At 48.9% G+C, this 14,753-nt stretch overlaps 1 protein-coding gene across 3 annotated transcripts in view; it reads right to left on the bottom strand.

Moving 5' to 3' along the window:
• CDC42BPB (CDC42 binding protein kinase beta) overlaps nt 1–14,753 on the bottom strand; it is a 135,620-nt gene that overhangs the window by 52,811 nt on the left and 68,056 nt on the right. For all 3 annotated transcript variants that reach the window (XM_064292930.1, XM_064292931.1, XM_064292932.1), the window contains exon 5: nt 11,329–11,477. In XM_064292930.1, the coding sequence (XP_064149000.1) occupies nt 11,329–11,477 (149 nt within the window). The remainder of the gene's footprint in view (nt 1–11,328; nt 11,478–14,753) is intronic.

Here is a 14,753-nt window from a genome sequence, read left to right as displayed (position 1 = left end):
AGGTTAAGGTGGTGGCTGGCTCTGGGCAGCAAGGAAAGAGAAGAGGTTGGGAGAGGCCAGGTGGGGCCTCTGGGGGGATTGGTAATGTTTCTTACCTGAGTGCTGGTTGCAAGTGTGTTCATTTTGTAAAAATGAACACTTAGGATTTGTGCACTTCTCTGAACGTGTGTTATATATACCTCAATAAAATCTACACAAAGTGAACCAATTGGAAAAATAAAAAATGGACTTGCTAAGTTATACCCATCCGGCCTATCACAACTACAGAGGGCAGTGACCTCAGCGATACTGGGCAGGCGGTGATGACAGCAGCCTCCAGCTATTAGTGCCGACTGGGCCAGGTACGGCACCTGCTTTACATAGTGTGCTGCAATGAATCCTCAGAACAGCTTCCTGATGCAGGTATTATTCTCCCCTTCTTGCACAAGAGAAAACTGAGGGACATCTACTTTAAAACATTTGCTGAATATATTATATTCACTAACAAAAAATCCTCTTTCCTCTAAACTGTCTACATATCTAAATGAATCTTCAAAGGAATACATTCTTCTTTCAACAGTGACTATACTGTGCGTTCCTTCCCCCGTGGACCTGCCGGTGTTTGGAGGAAGGGAAGCTACTGTTCATCTCCTTAGAGAAGAGACTGTTCTGAAGGTTGTATGAACACGCTATGCCGGATGCCATGACCAACAGAAGGTATAAATAAGTTTGTTTTTAAGAACAGCTTTATTGAGATTAAGGAGCCCTGGTGGCGCAGTAGTTAAGTACTCAGCTGCTAATCCAAGGTTCAGTGGTTTGAACTCACCAGCCACTGCACGGGAGTAAGACCTGGTGATCAGCTTCGGCAAAGATTATAGCCCTGGAAATCCTACGGGGTGGTTCTACTCTGTCCTATCGGGTTGTGAAGGGCTGGGATCGACTTGACAGCAATGGGTTTGGGTTTTTTTTTGAGACGGGGAGAGCACATTTCATAGGAATGGGATTCGGCTTCTTTCACGCAGCACAGTAGTGAGTTTTCCGTGAGCCTCTCCCTGGCTGAAGTGCTCAAGTCCACAGGCAGCATTCTCTGGAAATCTAACACACTCCTACTACTTATTCTGCATTCCTTTTTTCACAGAAAAAGAGAGGAAAGAGGTAGAAGTAGGGAGAGGGAAGGAGGAATAAGGGACACTCTCCCAGGAAGCAGATGCAGACCGACCCTCTCCTTGTCCCGTGTGACCGCCGCGCTGTGGCGCTCACTGCTCCTCACACCCCTGCCTGATGCCGTCTAGTCACCATCCCCTCTGTACCGCACACATGTAAGTAATGAAGAATGACTCTCTTAATGAGGACTCTCTTGAAGTAACTCTAACAGAATATATTTATTAAGAGAAGCTCGATGAGGTTTTATGACAAGTTCTGTGCCTGGCTTCCAGGAAGGAATGGATTAAAGAACAGTGTGATGGGACTACTCTATTCAGGTTAGAACACACACTGGGTCATCCCTCATCTTGTATTTTTAACTTTCTAGTTTTGGAATGGAAAGCAGACCAATTCACAGACTGTCTTAGTTATCTAGTGCTGCTACAAGTGGATGGCTAAAACAAACAGAAATTTATTCTCTCACAGTCTAGGAGGCGAGAAGTTTGAATTCAGGGTGCCAGCTCCAGCGGAAGGCTTTTTCTCTCTGCTGGCTCTGGAGGAAGGTTCTTGTCATCAATCTTCCCCTGACCTAGGAGCTTCTCAGCCCAGGGACCCCAGGTCCACAGGACACGCTGTTCTTCTGGCTCTTCTGTCTTGGTGATATGAGGTCCCAACGTCTCTCTGTTTGCTTTTGTCTTTTGTCTCAAAAGAGACTGACTTAAGACACAACCTAATCTTTAGATTGAGTCCTGCCTCATTGACATAACTGCTGCTAATCCCACCTTATTAACATCCGAAGTAAAATTTACAACACTTAGGAAAATCTCATCATATGACAAAATGGTGGACAATCACTGGGAATTAAGGACTAACCACGTTCACACACGCTTTGGGGGGACGTGATTCAATCCATGACATTCCAACTTTTGGCCTCCCAAAATTCAGTCCTTGCCACATGTAAAACATATTCACCCCATCATACTGTAGCAAAAATCTTAATTGGACTCCAAAATCCAAAAATTCCTCTTAATCTATGAAATTTAGAATACAAGTTACTGCTCCCAAAATACAATGGTGGAACAGGCAAAGCTGGACATTTCCATTGCAAATGAGAGAAACTGGAGGGAAAGAAAGGATAACAGCCACCAACAAGTTGGGAGAACACATTACATTAGCTCTCAAAGCTTAAAATTAATCCTCTGTTCTCTGAGACCATTTAGGTAATGGCCTTGGCTCTCCAGACTCGGAGTTTTGGCCACACTGTCTGGATTCTGAATGGAGGCCCTCCTTTGGCTCTGGGCTTCAGCTCCACCTTCCAGGCCCACTGGAATGGCAACTCTGCTCCCTTGGCTTTGAGCAGCTTCATTCTCCGAGTCCATTTGAGTGTCGACCCTACCCTCTCGGCCCCAGGAGGCCCCACTCTTCTGCCACCTCAGCTTTGGGCAGCAGATCTGGCCTCATTCCACTGGCACTTGTGAATGGCAGCCTCACGCTCTAGAACTGAGCTGGTGAAGATCTGATTCTTTGAAACCCACGAGGCTGTGGCCCCACCCGTAGAAGCTCCTGTGGCCATGGCTCCACCCTTTGAGACTGAGGCAGCTCTGCTTCCTGTGTTTCTTATCTCTTCAGCTTCTGCTTCCTGGTTCCTTGGCCCCTCAGGCTGCACCACCCTGCTGGGGCAAGTGTTCCAAAGCTGTTCAGCTCCACCAATAAGTGCCTGGAAGTACCCCACTCCCAGTAAACTTCGGCTGGAAGACACTCAGCTGTCTTGCTCTGTGGGGCGGCATGCCTAGCTCCACTGCTCAGTACCCGAAGGCACCCCATTCCGCCAGAAAGCCTCCTGTGCAAAGGCACTGAGCTCTCTCGCTCTGAGAGCTGGCCCCGGTGCTGTCTCACACTGGTCTCCCGGTTCTGCGGCTGCCTTTCTCTGCGGCTGCCGCTTCTCTGCCACTGCTTCTCGCCACCTATACTGTCTCCAGTAAGACAGCTCTCCTCATTCCTTCTATGTTCTCACCAGAATTGTCTTTGACGTCCGTAATTCCACCAACAGTCTCTTCAAGGCAATCTAGGTTTTTACTATGAGGTACTTTAAAACTCTTCCAGCCTCTGTCTACTCCCAGTTTTGAAACCACTTCTCCATTTTAGGTATCTGCTAGAGCAGCACCCCACTCTGGGTACCAGATTCTGTCTCAGTCATCCAGTGCCGCTGTAACAGAAATACCCCAAGTGCATGGCTTTAACAACAAGAAATGTATTTTCTCACAGTCTAGGAGGCTACAAGTCTGAACTCAGGGTACCAGCTCCAGGGGAAGACTTTCTCTCTCTGTTGGCTCTGGAGGAAGGTCCTTGTCACCAGTCTTCCCCTGGCCTAGGAGCTTCTCAGCACAGGGACCCCAGGTCTAAAGGACACGCTGTTCTTCTGGCTCTCTTTCTTGGTGGTATGAGGTCCCTGTGTCTCTCTGCTCTCTTCTCTCTTTTATATCTCAAAAGAGACTGACTTAAAACACAACCTGATCTTATAGATTGAGTCTTGCCTCATTGACGTAACTGCCACTCCCACCTCATTAACATCATAGAGGTAAGATTTATAACACAAAGGAAAATCACATCAGATGATAAAATGGTGGATAATCACACAATACTGGAAATGTGGACTAGCCAAGTTGACACACATTTTTGGGGGACACAATTCAATCCATGATCCAGAGAAATGGAGAAACAATTATATAGAGAGATTTGTTTAAGACCGCCATCCGTAATTTCACATACACATACGTTTCCCAAGAACTCAGAAAAACCAAAGTAAACAGGAGAAATGGTTAGGGGGCCACGAGAACACCATTAGCAGGGTGTTTAATGACACAAAGAGCAGATGGACAGGGAGCAAGCATTCTAGGTAAAAGAGCATCTGGCTGTCAATAATTCCTCCAAACAGGCATCTTCCCAGGGGCCTAACATCAGCTAACCTGGGAAGACAGGCCACGGAGGGTCTCCAGGAAGGAAGGCCTCCTTCTATGCCTTTCAGCTGTGTTCAATTCCTAACCTTTTTGCATGCACTATTTATTTTTTTTTAATGGCATTCAGTGTTGATTTGGGCAGTGTGAGTCTGTATTTAAGAACACAATAGTGCTAATAAATGTCATTACTGAGAAGTGAACTGGCTACTTGTGCTGAGGGAGGCTACAAAGGCGCTGCCCTCAAAAGCTGAGCAAGGTGACAGCAGGAATGCTGTTAAGAGGCTCTGGCATCACTGAAGGGCCCTCTTGATCGAGACCATCTGGGCGGCCCAGGGCAAGGCCTGAGTCTTTTCAGACAAGACTTGGGCCTCATACAGTGGGGACAAAGAATCAGAGCCCTTTAGGGGGGCCAGCAGGGCTCACGCCACCAATGGTGATAAGCAGCTCACTGGGGTATGAACATCCCATGGGCCACCACCGGGCCTGGGACCACTGCAGCCTGTTATCGCTCCGAGGCCAGCAGCAGCATTGTTTTAGCATGTGGCAGACTGCTGAGAATTCCTCTGAAAACTCCTTCTCATGACAGCTGTGCCTCTGGTTTTAAATGCTGGTGTGGATGGCCCATTCAGAGCCACAAAGGTAGCAGCTGTTCCTCTGCCACAACGAATAGGGCAGCCAGTCCACAACCACCTGTCCTGAGTGGTCCATCAGCTCCAGCTTCCAACTGTTTCCCAGGATGTGTCCTGTCCTGCTGTGAAACCACAGGGCAGAGGGTGGTGCCCAGTGTGTGAATGAGCTTCGGCCTCCAAGGCACTGCTGGCCGGAGGAGGGGTGGCTCCAGAGCTGCTCAGCCACCTCACCTTTCCTGTCTGGTTATCTCTCTGCTGGGTTTCCTCTACTTCTCCTTCCAGCCCTTCTACTGGACTTTCTGCTTTTACACTGTCTATTTTCCAAGTCCTTTACTGTGCTCTGAATATTCCTTTTCTTAAAAATGTACCCGGCTCTTACTTCATTCACATAGTAGGCTCTGTTCTCTCTGAGGATGTGACTCTGCCTTTCTCAGCAGTGGTTTCCTTGGGCACCCAGGGGTCCCTGCCTAACCTCTGGGGAGAGGCTGTGCGCACCTCCACAGGGTCCATGGGAGCATTAGAGACGGGCTCTTTGGGCTCTCGCTGCCAAAGCCAGGCCGGAGCTGTGAAGCCTGCAGAAGGCCAGTGGTGGGGCCTCATCTTTGCCACCACCAGCCATGGCAAAGATGCCAGGGCCACAGTGTGAGCTCTGACCCATGTCTGCTCAACAACCAGTGATGTCACTCTTGTGCCAACAAAACTCACTCAACTCTGACCCCATGAAAGGTCATTTTCACCTCACTCATGAGGCACCCACCTGAGACACGTGGAGGACCGGGTTCGTACAAAATCTTACTTTTAAACTTTCCAGCAAAAACGCGAAACTGTTTTTAGACACAGTCATTCAAGCACTTGGTCTAACTAATGAGCTGTTTGCGGGGAGAAGAAGTTTTTGAATTACATATTTTAATGTCTCCTAATATTGAGTCAGAATCGATTTGATGGCAACGGGTAATATGCCCACAAGTCAAATGATAGAGTAAAACTTTCACAAAGTCAATTAAGAAAACGAGAAGAAAAGCTTTGTAATTAGAGGAGAAAATAGGAAAAGACTAAACTACAAAAAAGGTGGTAAAGTTAATTTCCCTGGAGACCCGTGACAAACACAACGATGCTCCTCTCTCCATCGTAAGTGAGACAGCGTTCTGTCAAGAAGATGGAATATGAGCCCCACATGTGGGAACTGCCACAATAACTGCCATAAAAGCAGCCACTTGAAAACAAAAAACTGCTGAGCAGGACTCATCTTCCTGAAAGAGGCAGCTGTATTGCTGTGACTTGTCCTGTGGCGCAGTGGCAGTGCAGGGCAGCATGGAGCACGGAGCCACAGGCAGCGGCAGGAGGTCTGAGCCTCACTCTGGTACCTACCAGCCACGTGGCCCGAAGCAGGCGTTCAGCTTCCTCGCCTGCAATAAGGTAGCACACGTCGGAAGATGGAGAGTGGGGACTGTCACTGGGGTGCCATCAGGGCCCGCAGAGGAGGAGCCTTCTCCAGGAAAGTCTTCTGACTGTGCAGAGGCACCGTGGCCTGAGTACAGGCTCTGCAGGAGCCAGGGCGGGGCCAGAGGCAGTGCTTGGGGAGTGTACCGAGCAGTGAGGGGGGCGGGGGTGGGGGCGAGGAGTGCGTAATAGAGGAAATGTTGGGGCATAAGAGGCCAAGGTACAATAGGGCGTCAAGAAGGTTCTTCCTGCTAACTCCCAATTGTAACTATGCCCAAAGCTGAGGACAGTGTGCTCAGCTCAGCACCCCAATCCCAGGCTGCAGAGCCAGCCTACTCTGTAAGGGCTTCCAAGAGGAGCCCCGATCCTCCTTGCCCCCACCCCCTTGGCTAGACCAAGGAGCATGGTACCATGACAAGGTACTGTTCCTGCTCCACATCGCTACTTATGAGGCGGGTAAGGGGCTTCCAACCTTCCAACCAACGGAGAGACCCCCAGAGAAGAGCTATGGGAAAGGAACTTGCCCTTCCTTGTCCTCATCCAACATGGGGATGGCCAAGAGTGGGCAGAACACAACTATCAGTGAGCTGCCTGCATTCCAGCCCTAGTGTGACGACACAGGTGTTTCCCCAGAGTGGAGGGGTTCACTAAGGTGGCTGGAACCCAGCCATCTTCCCAGCAGCACGAGGCTGCAGCAAGTGGCCTGTGACGGAAGCTGAGGGAGAGAAATAGAGGAGACAGGCTGGACCAGACCCACCCAGCCAGGGCCCCCCATAAGCCTCCCGATGAGCCCCTGCAGGGAGCTGAAGCCACAGGCCTGGCTGCATCAGGTGGAGGAGACAGAAGCCGTCGGTCAGAGAAGAGGCTCACAAAGGTGACCAGGACAGGCTGAACACAACACACTTCTTTCTGGCCCTGTCCAGCACCACTCCAGATGACAGTAAAGATGTATTTTTTTTTTTTTTTTTAAATCCACAAGGACAAAGAAATAGCAATGAAAAGGCAGCGGAGATGATGTAGTACCATTCCATGGGCTAGGAGATGCTCAGGAGTAACAGACTGAGCAGAGCCGGGACGCAGACAACCTCGCCTGGGGGAAGGAATACTGTGCGTCACAGAACTCCAGAAATGTTCACAAATGGGGCACTGGGTCCCACTGCAGGCAGAGCTACACTGAGGACTTGCTGACAACTATAAAAGAAGCAGTTAAACCCCCCAAAGAAAACTGGAGATTTACTCTTGGGAGCGACTGAGCCAGGACTCTGGGCTTGGAGACCCCAGGAATGGCTAAGACAGGGTGAAGCTGTAGGGAAGACAGGGAAACTAGGTGGAAGTCCTGACTCACCACTCCCATCTCCCTCTCCACAGGGAGGATTCATCTCTGGGTACCTGAAAGGCTCAAGGGAAGGAAGAGACGAATGGATAGTTGGGGCCCCAAAGAAAATGGCCGGGTCCACGTCTGACTGCTCCCTGCAGAAGCCCTCACAGGACACACAGCTTCCAGTGCAGCTTTTCCCTAACATCTTGCTCCGAAATATGAGGGCCAGTGGGGAGCCTCTAACATGGAAGTCAGAGACCAAACAAACAGGAAAAGGAAGAGGCGGACAATCCAGGCAGCAGGAGGAAACTCGCATGTATAATTGGTACCCGAGAGACATAGAAGAATCTCTAATTATGAAGCCAGAACAGGATGTTATGTTTCTTTAACTCCAGAGGAAAAAAAAAAAGAGGTCTTGGACGTTATATAATACAAAAGTGAAACTTTAATATAAAGCCTAGAAGTTGGGAAACTCTCCCCAAAGTAGGTTAAAAAGTATAGAGATGGAAGAAAAATAGGAAAAAGGATAGCAAATGAGAGGACCAGTCCAACGGGTCCAATATATGAATAACGGAACTTCAAGAAAGATGGAACAGACAACTCAGAGAAGAGATGATCAAGCATAAGGACATTTCCTGGAACAGAAGGACCCAAGTACCCACACAGAGTGCTCAGCCAAGGAGTGAGAACCACCTACACCAGGGAACATCTGCAGGAACCTCGAAGCACTCAGTTGTGAACTGAGTGACTCACCACCACCTCTCAGCTTCAAATTCATCCTTCTTGCCTGCTGGCCCAATGCTAAGCTGTGTTGGTAGGGGGTGCTAGAGAGACAGTAGGGGAAGGGTACTGTGCTCTCAGCAAAAGTGGCTTCTCCTGAGTCCAGTCCTGCGGTGTGTGGCCAGCAACTTCCTCTTGTATGACCCTTACATCAGGCACTTCTGTAACACAGTGCTCTGGGGAGACATCTCCCCGTCAACAGCCTTCCCTGTCACCTTATATGGCAGATTTTCAGCAAGTTCCAGAAGTATTTCCAGCAAGCCCCAGGGCGCGGCACTACAGAGACTTCTCTGCCATCCTGTGAGCCACAGCGTGCCCTCTCCAACAATATCCAGACCTCAGCCCTCAGGGCCGTGGCTGCTCCTTCTATCTGCTGGTCCTACCTGTATTCTTCAGCATTCTCTTTACTTCTTACCAGGCAATCTCTCACTATGCCACTCCTCTGTTACAGTGAACAATTCCTTACATGAACTTTCCCTGGCCAAATCACTGTCATTTCTCTCCTGACTGGGCCCAGACTGACTGAGAACCTTTAGGACACTTCAAAAAAACAGGGATAAAGAGAGAATCTCAAAAGATAAAAACAGATCACAATACAAAGTCATGGAAATCATAATGGCCTCGAATCTCTCAACAGCAACACGGAAGGAGGAAGACAGGAGTGAAACCTTCCAAGTCCCAAAGGGAAAACAATTTCCAATTTAAAATTCCATACTGGATAAACTATCGACCATATATGTGGACACAATAAAGGCATTCTTAGACAGGCAAGATCTCAATGAAATTATCTTACACCCCTCCTTTCACAGAAACTACTGGAGGATAAAAAAAACAAACCAAACCCATTGCCACTGAGTTGACTGTGTGTCACCAAATCAGGAGAATAAGCCAAGAAAGAGGAAGACACGTGATTTGGAAAACAAGGGATCCAATTCCAGAGAGGTGAGGAAGGAATCTCTTCACTTGAAAAGAACCCTAGAATGAGAACACTACAGTAAGTGTAATGAGCAACCAAAGCAGAAAGAACAGCAAAGTTCCAGAAGGGAGATCTCCAAGAAAAATCTAGGCAGAAAGACTGCCAGACATGTCTGAATGTACAGAGCTTTATAATTCAGCCATAATTACAGACAGCTATGTAGAAAGGTAAGCTAATGAAAAACAAGGCAAGTATTAACTCCAGAGAAAACAAAAGTTTGTTTGAGGGGACTTCTAAGTCAATGGGTAAAATAATTCTATTATGAAAACACTCTGCATCCCACTTTGAATTGTGGCGCCTGGGGTCCTAAATGCCAACAAGCGGCCATCTAAAATACATTAATTGGTCTCAACCCACCTGGAGCAAAGGCAAAGGAAGAACACCAAGGTCACATGACAACTAAGAACCCAAGAGACAGAAAGGGCCACATGAACCAGAGACCTACATTATCCTGAGACCAGAAGAACTAGCTGGTGCCCGGCCACAATCGATGTCTGTCCTGTCAGGGAGCACAACAGACAACTCCTGAGGGAGCAGGAGACCAATGGGATACAGACCCCAAATTCTCACTAAAAGACCACACCTAATGGTATGACTGCGACTAGAGGAATCCCAGAGAGAATGCTCCCCAGAACTTCTGATGGCACAGGACAGGAACCATCCCCGAAGACAAATCATCAGGCATGAAAAGGACTGGTCAGTGGGGGGGAGAGAGATGCTGATGAAGAGTGAGCTAATTAAATCAGGTGGACACGGGAGAGTGTGTAGGCAACTCTTGACTGGAGGGGGGATGGGAAGATAGAGAGGGAAGATGGCAAAATTGGCATGAAACGAGAGACTGTAAGGGCTGACTCAATAGGGGGAGAGCAAGTGGGAGAAGGGAGTAAGATGTATGTAAACCTGCATGTGACAGACTGATTGGAATGGTAAATCTTCACTTGAAGCTTAATAAAAATTAAAAAAAAAAAAAAGAAAAGCACCTACTGTATGCCACTAAAACAGGGCTCATTTATTTAATGAGTAACTGTTATATACCCATGCCATAAACACTAAAAGTTATGATTTTACTGATTGGGAAGATGGCAGGGAGGGGGAGAGCTTGAGAGTATGTGTGGGAGACAAGTGAGGAGGGATTGTGTGTGCACCCAGGTTTGTGGGCGAATGTCGGTGTGCATGAAGAGTTGTCATTTTAACAGATGTTATTAAAAAAGAAAAATGATGAAAACAGCAACTTAAGCCTGATATTTAGAAACATGAAGGTAAATACTGGAAGCAGCAGCTTAGAGTTTACAAAGTTACCCTTGGTAAGTGAAACAGGGTCTGGAGACTCATGTTTTTCATTAAAAGCCCTGTAGAACTACATGACTTTTTAAAACTTCCAACACAAAATTATTTTGATAAAAATAGAGGTAAAACCAGTAAAAGAAAAAAAAAAATACACCACAGGCCTGAGTTTTTGGGCCTTACATGTCAGACTGAAGGTGCAGACTCCCTTTCCAGGTCACAGGGTGTTACCCTCGCAGCAAGGACAGTGGGTGGGGCAGGGGGACAGCACAGCAGGAGAGGGCAATCTGCCCCATTTCCACCTCACACTGTGCCTCCTCAGTAGACACCACACCATCACTGAATCAGGTCCTTCTTGCTGCTGTGACGTCTGCCCCACTTCCTCAACCCAATCCTCCTCTTGTAAGTGCTGGGGGGTAGGGCAGGAATCAAGGCTGCGGGCCCTACAGGGTCAGTGTGGAACAGAGCTAGGAAAGTGGACAATGGCATCAGGTCCTGCAGCTCCCCCAGGAGGGGGTATTGGCAGGGGAGAAGCTCAGCCAGGGTCATGTAAGCACCAGAAGACAAGGTGGCTTTAGCTGCTCTGAGCTACGCCACCACACAGGGACAATGAAAGCTGGTACCTACCAGGCACCAGGCACTGGGGGGTTTAAAGGAGGTCGTGTGGTGGATCACCCTGCACCGAGGCACCAAGAAAGCCCTGCCACCTGCATACCTTCTGGAGATGGCCCGCACCCTGGTGTCTAGGAGTCAAAGAGCTCAGGAAGGAGTATGTTAACACAGGAAATGTGGTTCCCAGAAAAGATGTGAGAAGTCAATTACCTGTGCACATAATGAAGCTGATGAATGGAATCGATGGCCAACACCATCTCACCAATGTAGAATCTTGCCATGTCTTCTGGAAGCTTGTCTTCGAATTTACTGAGCAGGGTCAGTAAATCACCACCCACATAGTAATCCATGACTAAGTACTACAAATTGGGGAGAGAAGAGGAGAAAATACAATATTTAATCATGACTACCCTGACAATAAAAGGCCAAATGTCCACTGAGGAATAAGTCATAGAAAACAAACAGTGCTTAGAAAAGGGGAATCGGGAAGGCGACTAGAATCAAGTCTACTCTGGGCTTCTGGTTTTTTCCCTCTGACTACTGGGTGTCTAAAGAAAACTGTACTCTTGGGTATTTGCTCTAGAAGTCAAACAAATAACATGAAAGTAAAAGATATTTGCAGACAAGTAATGCAATAAAATTTAAGGTACCCAATTTTTTTTAGTGCTTTAAGACACTACCAGAAGAGACAATGGTGACATCATTAGTAACAGGGTCCCACAAGGAAAACAGGAGAGAGAACAAGCTCTCAGTGTACATGACTTGTATTCATGAACGACAGGGAGTGAAGACATACAGATTACAGTCTATCCCAGTTTCCTCTCCTGACTCACACGGACCCACACACCCAGTGGCCTGCCACACAACTCTGCAGAATGTCCCCAGGACCTCCAAGGCAGCATGACCACATGGAGCCCGAGCATGTCCACGTCCCTCAGAACCTGCTCCTCCTCCTAGGCCCCCACCCTCGGCTGATGGGCTCTCAATACCCCAGTGTGTCCAACTTCGAAGCCTTGGCCTTGTCCTTACCTCCTCCGTATCCCTCAGCCTCCACGCCCTGTCAGTCACTAAGCCCTTGACATTCCACCTCCCTATACTTCTACAGGGTCGCTATGAGATGGAACTGACTCGATGGCAATGGGTTTGGCTTTTTGGTATACTTCTTGAGCCACCACTTCTCTCTACCACCACCAGTCCATTTCAAAGTACTATCACTACCTGTCACCTCCAAGCTACTCTCTATAATGTTAAGTTGTCCTCTTGCTTAAAATCGTTGAAAAGCGTTCCCTTGCTCTCACGATAGTTAAAACCCTGACCCTGGTTTCCAGGCCCCCAGGCTGATCTAGCCCCTTCCTACCTGCCTCCCCATCTTGCTCCCCAATCACACTACACTGATTTTCAGTATGAAAAATGCTAGGCACTGGAAACTCGAAGATGATCCTGCCACAGTCGGCCTGCAGGGGCTCCCCAACCGTGAACGGCTTTCCCAGAGAAGCACTTTGAGGTTATGGGCAAGGAAGCCCTGGGTAAGAGAGCATCCCCAGGGTAGGAGAGCCCTGGATGGAGGATCATCGCAACCAGAGTTGGGGTGCAGCTGCTCCTCCATTGCTGGGGCTGCGAGCCACAGAGACTGCTAGAGGGCCTGGCCGTCTTGCCTTGCAGGAATCACCTCCCTAGATGCACATGTCCTCTGAGGGGATGAGGAAACAGCACCACCTTGCTCACTCAGCCAGTGGAACATGGTTCAATATGGAGAACCTAGCATTAAGGATAGCGCCATTCAATGGGCAGCTGCTGTGTCCATGCCTCCTGGCCATACGATCACAGCCACAATCTCCGTTAACCCTCACAACAGCCCTCACACAGATACTATCATGATCCCACAGCACAGATGGGAAAGAGGCCTGATGACTTGGCCAGGAAGCGAGCGAGCTAGGATTTGAAGCAAGCCGTCGGCCTCAAGACCGCCTTGACCCCCCCCTTCCCTGTGAAGCACTCCCAATCTCTCTGCCTCAACCCTGTCCCCAAAGGCAGCGTTGGCCAGGCTCCCTCTCCTGGCTGCTATCGCCTGGGCCTTCCAACCAAAAGTGAGTCGTAAGAGCTAACTGTTTTTCTGTCCCTGCTCATCTGGCATGATTCCAGCTGAGTCTGTTCACTCAGTCATCCATTCGCTTGCTCCCCCATCCTCTCAGTAATGGCCTTGGGCATCCTTCAGGTGACAGGGGCACTGACGTGCAGATCACAAGGCCCCTGCTCTAAGGAGCTTACTACATCTAGGGAGGGACACGGGCCACCAGCAAGCACAAGAACGAACATGGCTGTTTCAGAGAGCGCCAAGTGTCAGGGAGAAGACAGAGCCGTGCAGGGTGGCAGAGCATGCTGGGAGGCTACCTACTAGCATGATCTGGAAAGTTCTATAAGGAGCTAGTAGTCAAGCTGAGGCCTGAAAAGCTGGCTGTGTGATGGTCTGGGGGTCGTTTTCCAGGCAGAGGGACAATGTGTGCAGGAAGGCTAGGAAGAGAATGAACGTGGCACACCAGAGAAACAGAGAGGTGGTGAGCGCGGTGGAGCATAATGGGTTAGGTGAGGATGAGGCCAGGTGGGAATGATGTAGTCCCGTGTCCTCCCTGCTCTGTGGAGACTAGACTGGAGGGTGAGGGGCAGGAGGGCCTCAGTCGGGGCATGGAGGCTGCGATGGCAGTCCAGGCAGGATAGCGAGGATGGTGGGGCAAGACTGGAGAGATTCTGGAGAAGAGGCCGCAGAGGCCGCTGAGGGGAAACCAGGAGAACAAAGACTGAAGGCCTGGGCCCTAAAGAAAGCCATGGAATGAGCCCAGCCCATGTCTAGCTGGCCCTCAATGGTTTCCATGTCTTCCTAGCCATCTAGCATCACAGCAGAGCTAAGTCTGATTAACGGCCTCCTGGGAAACAAGTTTATAAGAGCAGCAAACTGCAGGGGCTTATAAGGCAGACAAGTAGAAACTTATTTTTGGAATAAGAACGAGACCAATCATTTCATGTCATGTCACATGAGATTTTGTGTTAAATCAACAAGGCAACACCCTTCTAGATACTGGTGAAACAGGTTTGATTTTTACGGAACTCCAAGCTGAGACACCTACAGTAAAAACTATAGCATGGATTAGATCTGTACGGTGGTCAGCACTAAAGCTGATGACGCAAGGAGAAAACCTGTATTCTGGAACGTGTGCTGGGTGGCCAGTGGAACCTGAGTTTCCATATTAGGAGAAACGTCTAATAGGAGTGCTCACTTCCTGGCCCTGCGCAGGGCACAAGGACAGGTCCCGTGCTTTCCATCCTGGCCTCACTCCGCCCTCACCACAGCCCTATAAGGCACTGACTGCTGTGGTCCCAGAGGTGTGGCACTTACGTAAGCACACCTTCTCCTGGATGGCAGAAGTGGCAGCCAAGCCCTGGGCTACGATCCTAATAACTGGACCTACGTCCACGAACTAGAGAGCTTCAAAACCTCTGCCTTCTCGTTCATCTTTAGTTTTCACTGTATGTCTAAATGAACAATTCCAAAAGCTCAACATCTATCTCTCTAGACAAGAAGCCAGCTTCTTAGCTGGGATTCCTAATTGATGCATCTTAACTTAGAATAAACCAGATGA

This window comes from Loxodonta africana, chromosome 10 (assembly GCF_030014295.1).
Source record: "Loxodonta africana isolate mLoxAfr1 chromosome 10, mLoxAfr1.hap2, whole genome shotgun sequence".
Lineage (NCBI taxonomy): Eukaryota > Metazoa > Chordata > Mammalia > Proboscidea > Elephantidae > Loxodonta > Loxodonta africana.
The sequence above is the reverse complement of the archived record's forward strand: the minus strand, read 5'-3'. Positions and strand labels throughout refer to the sequence as shown.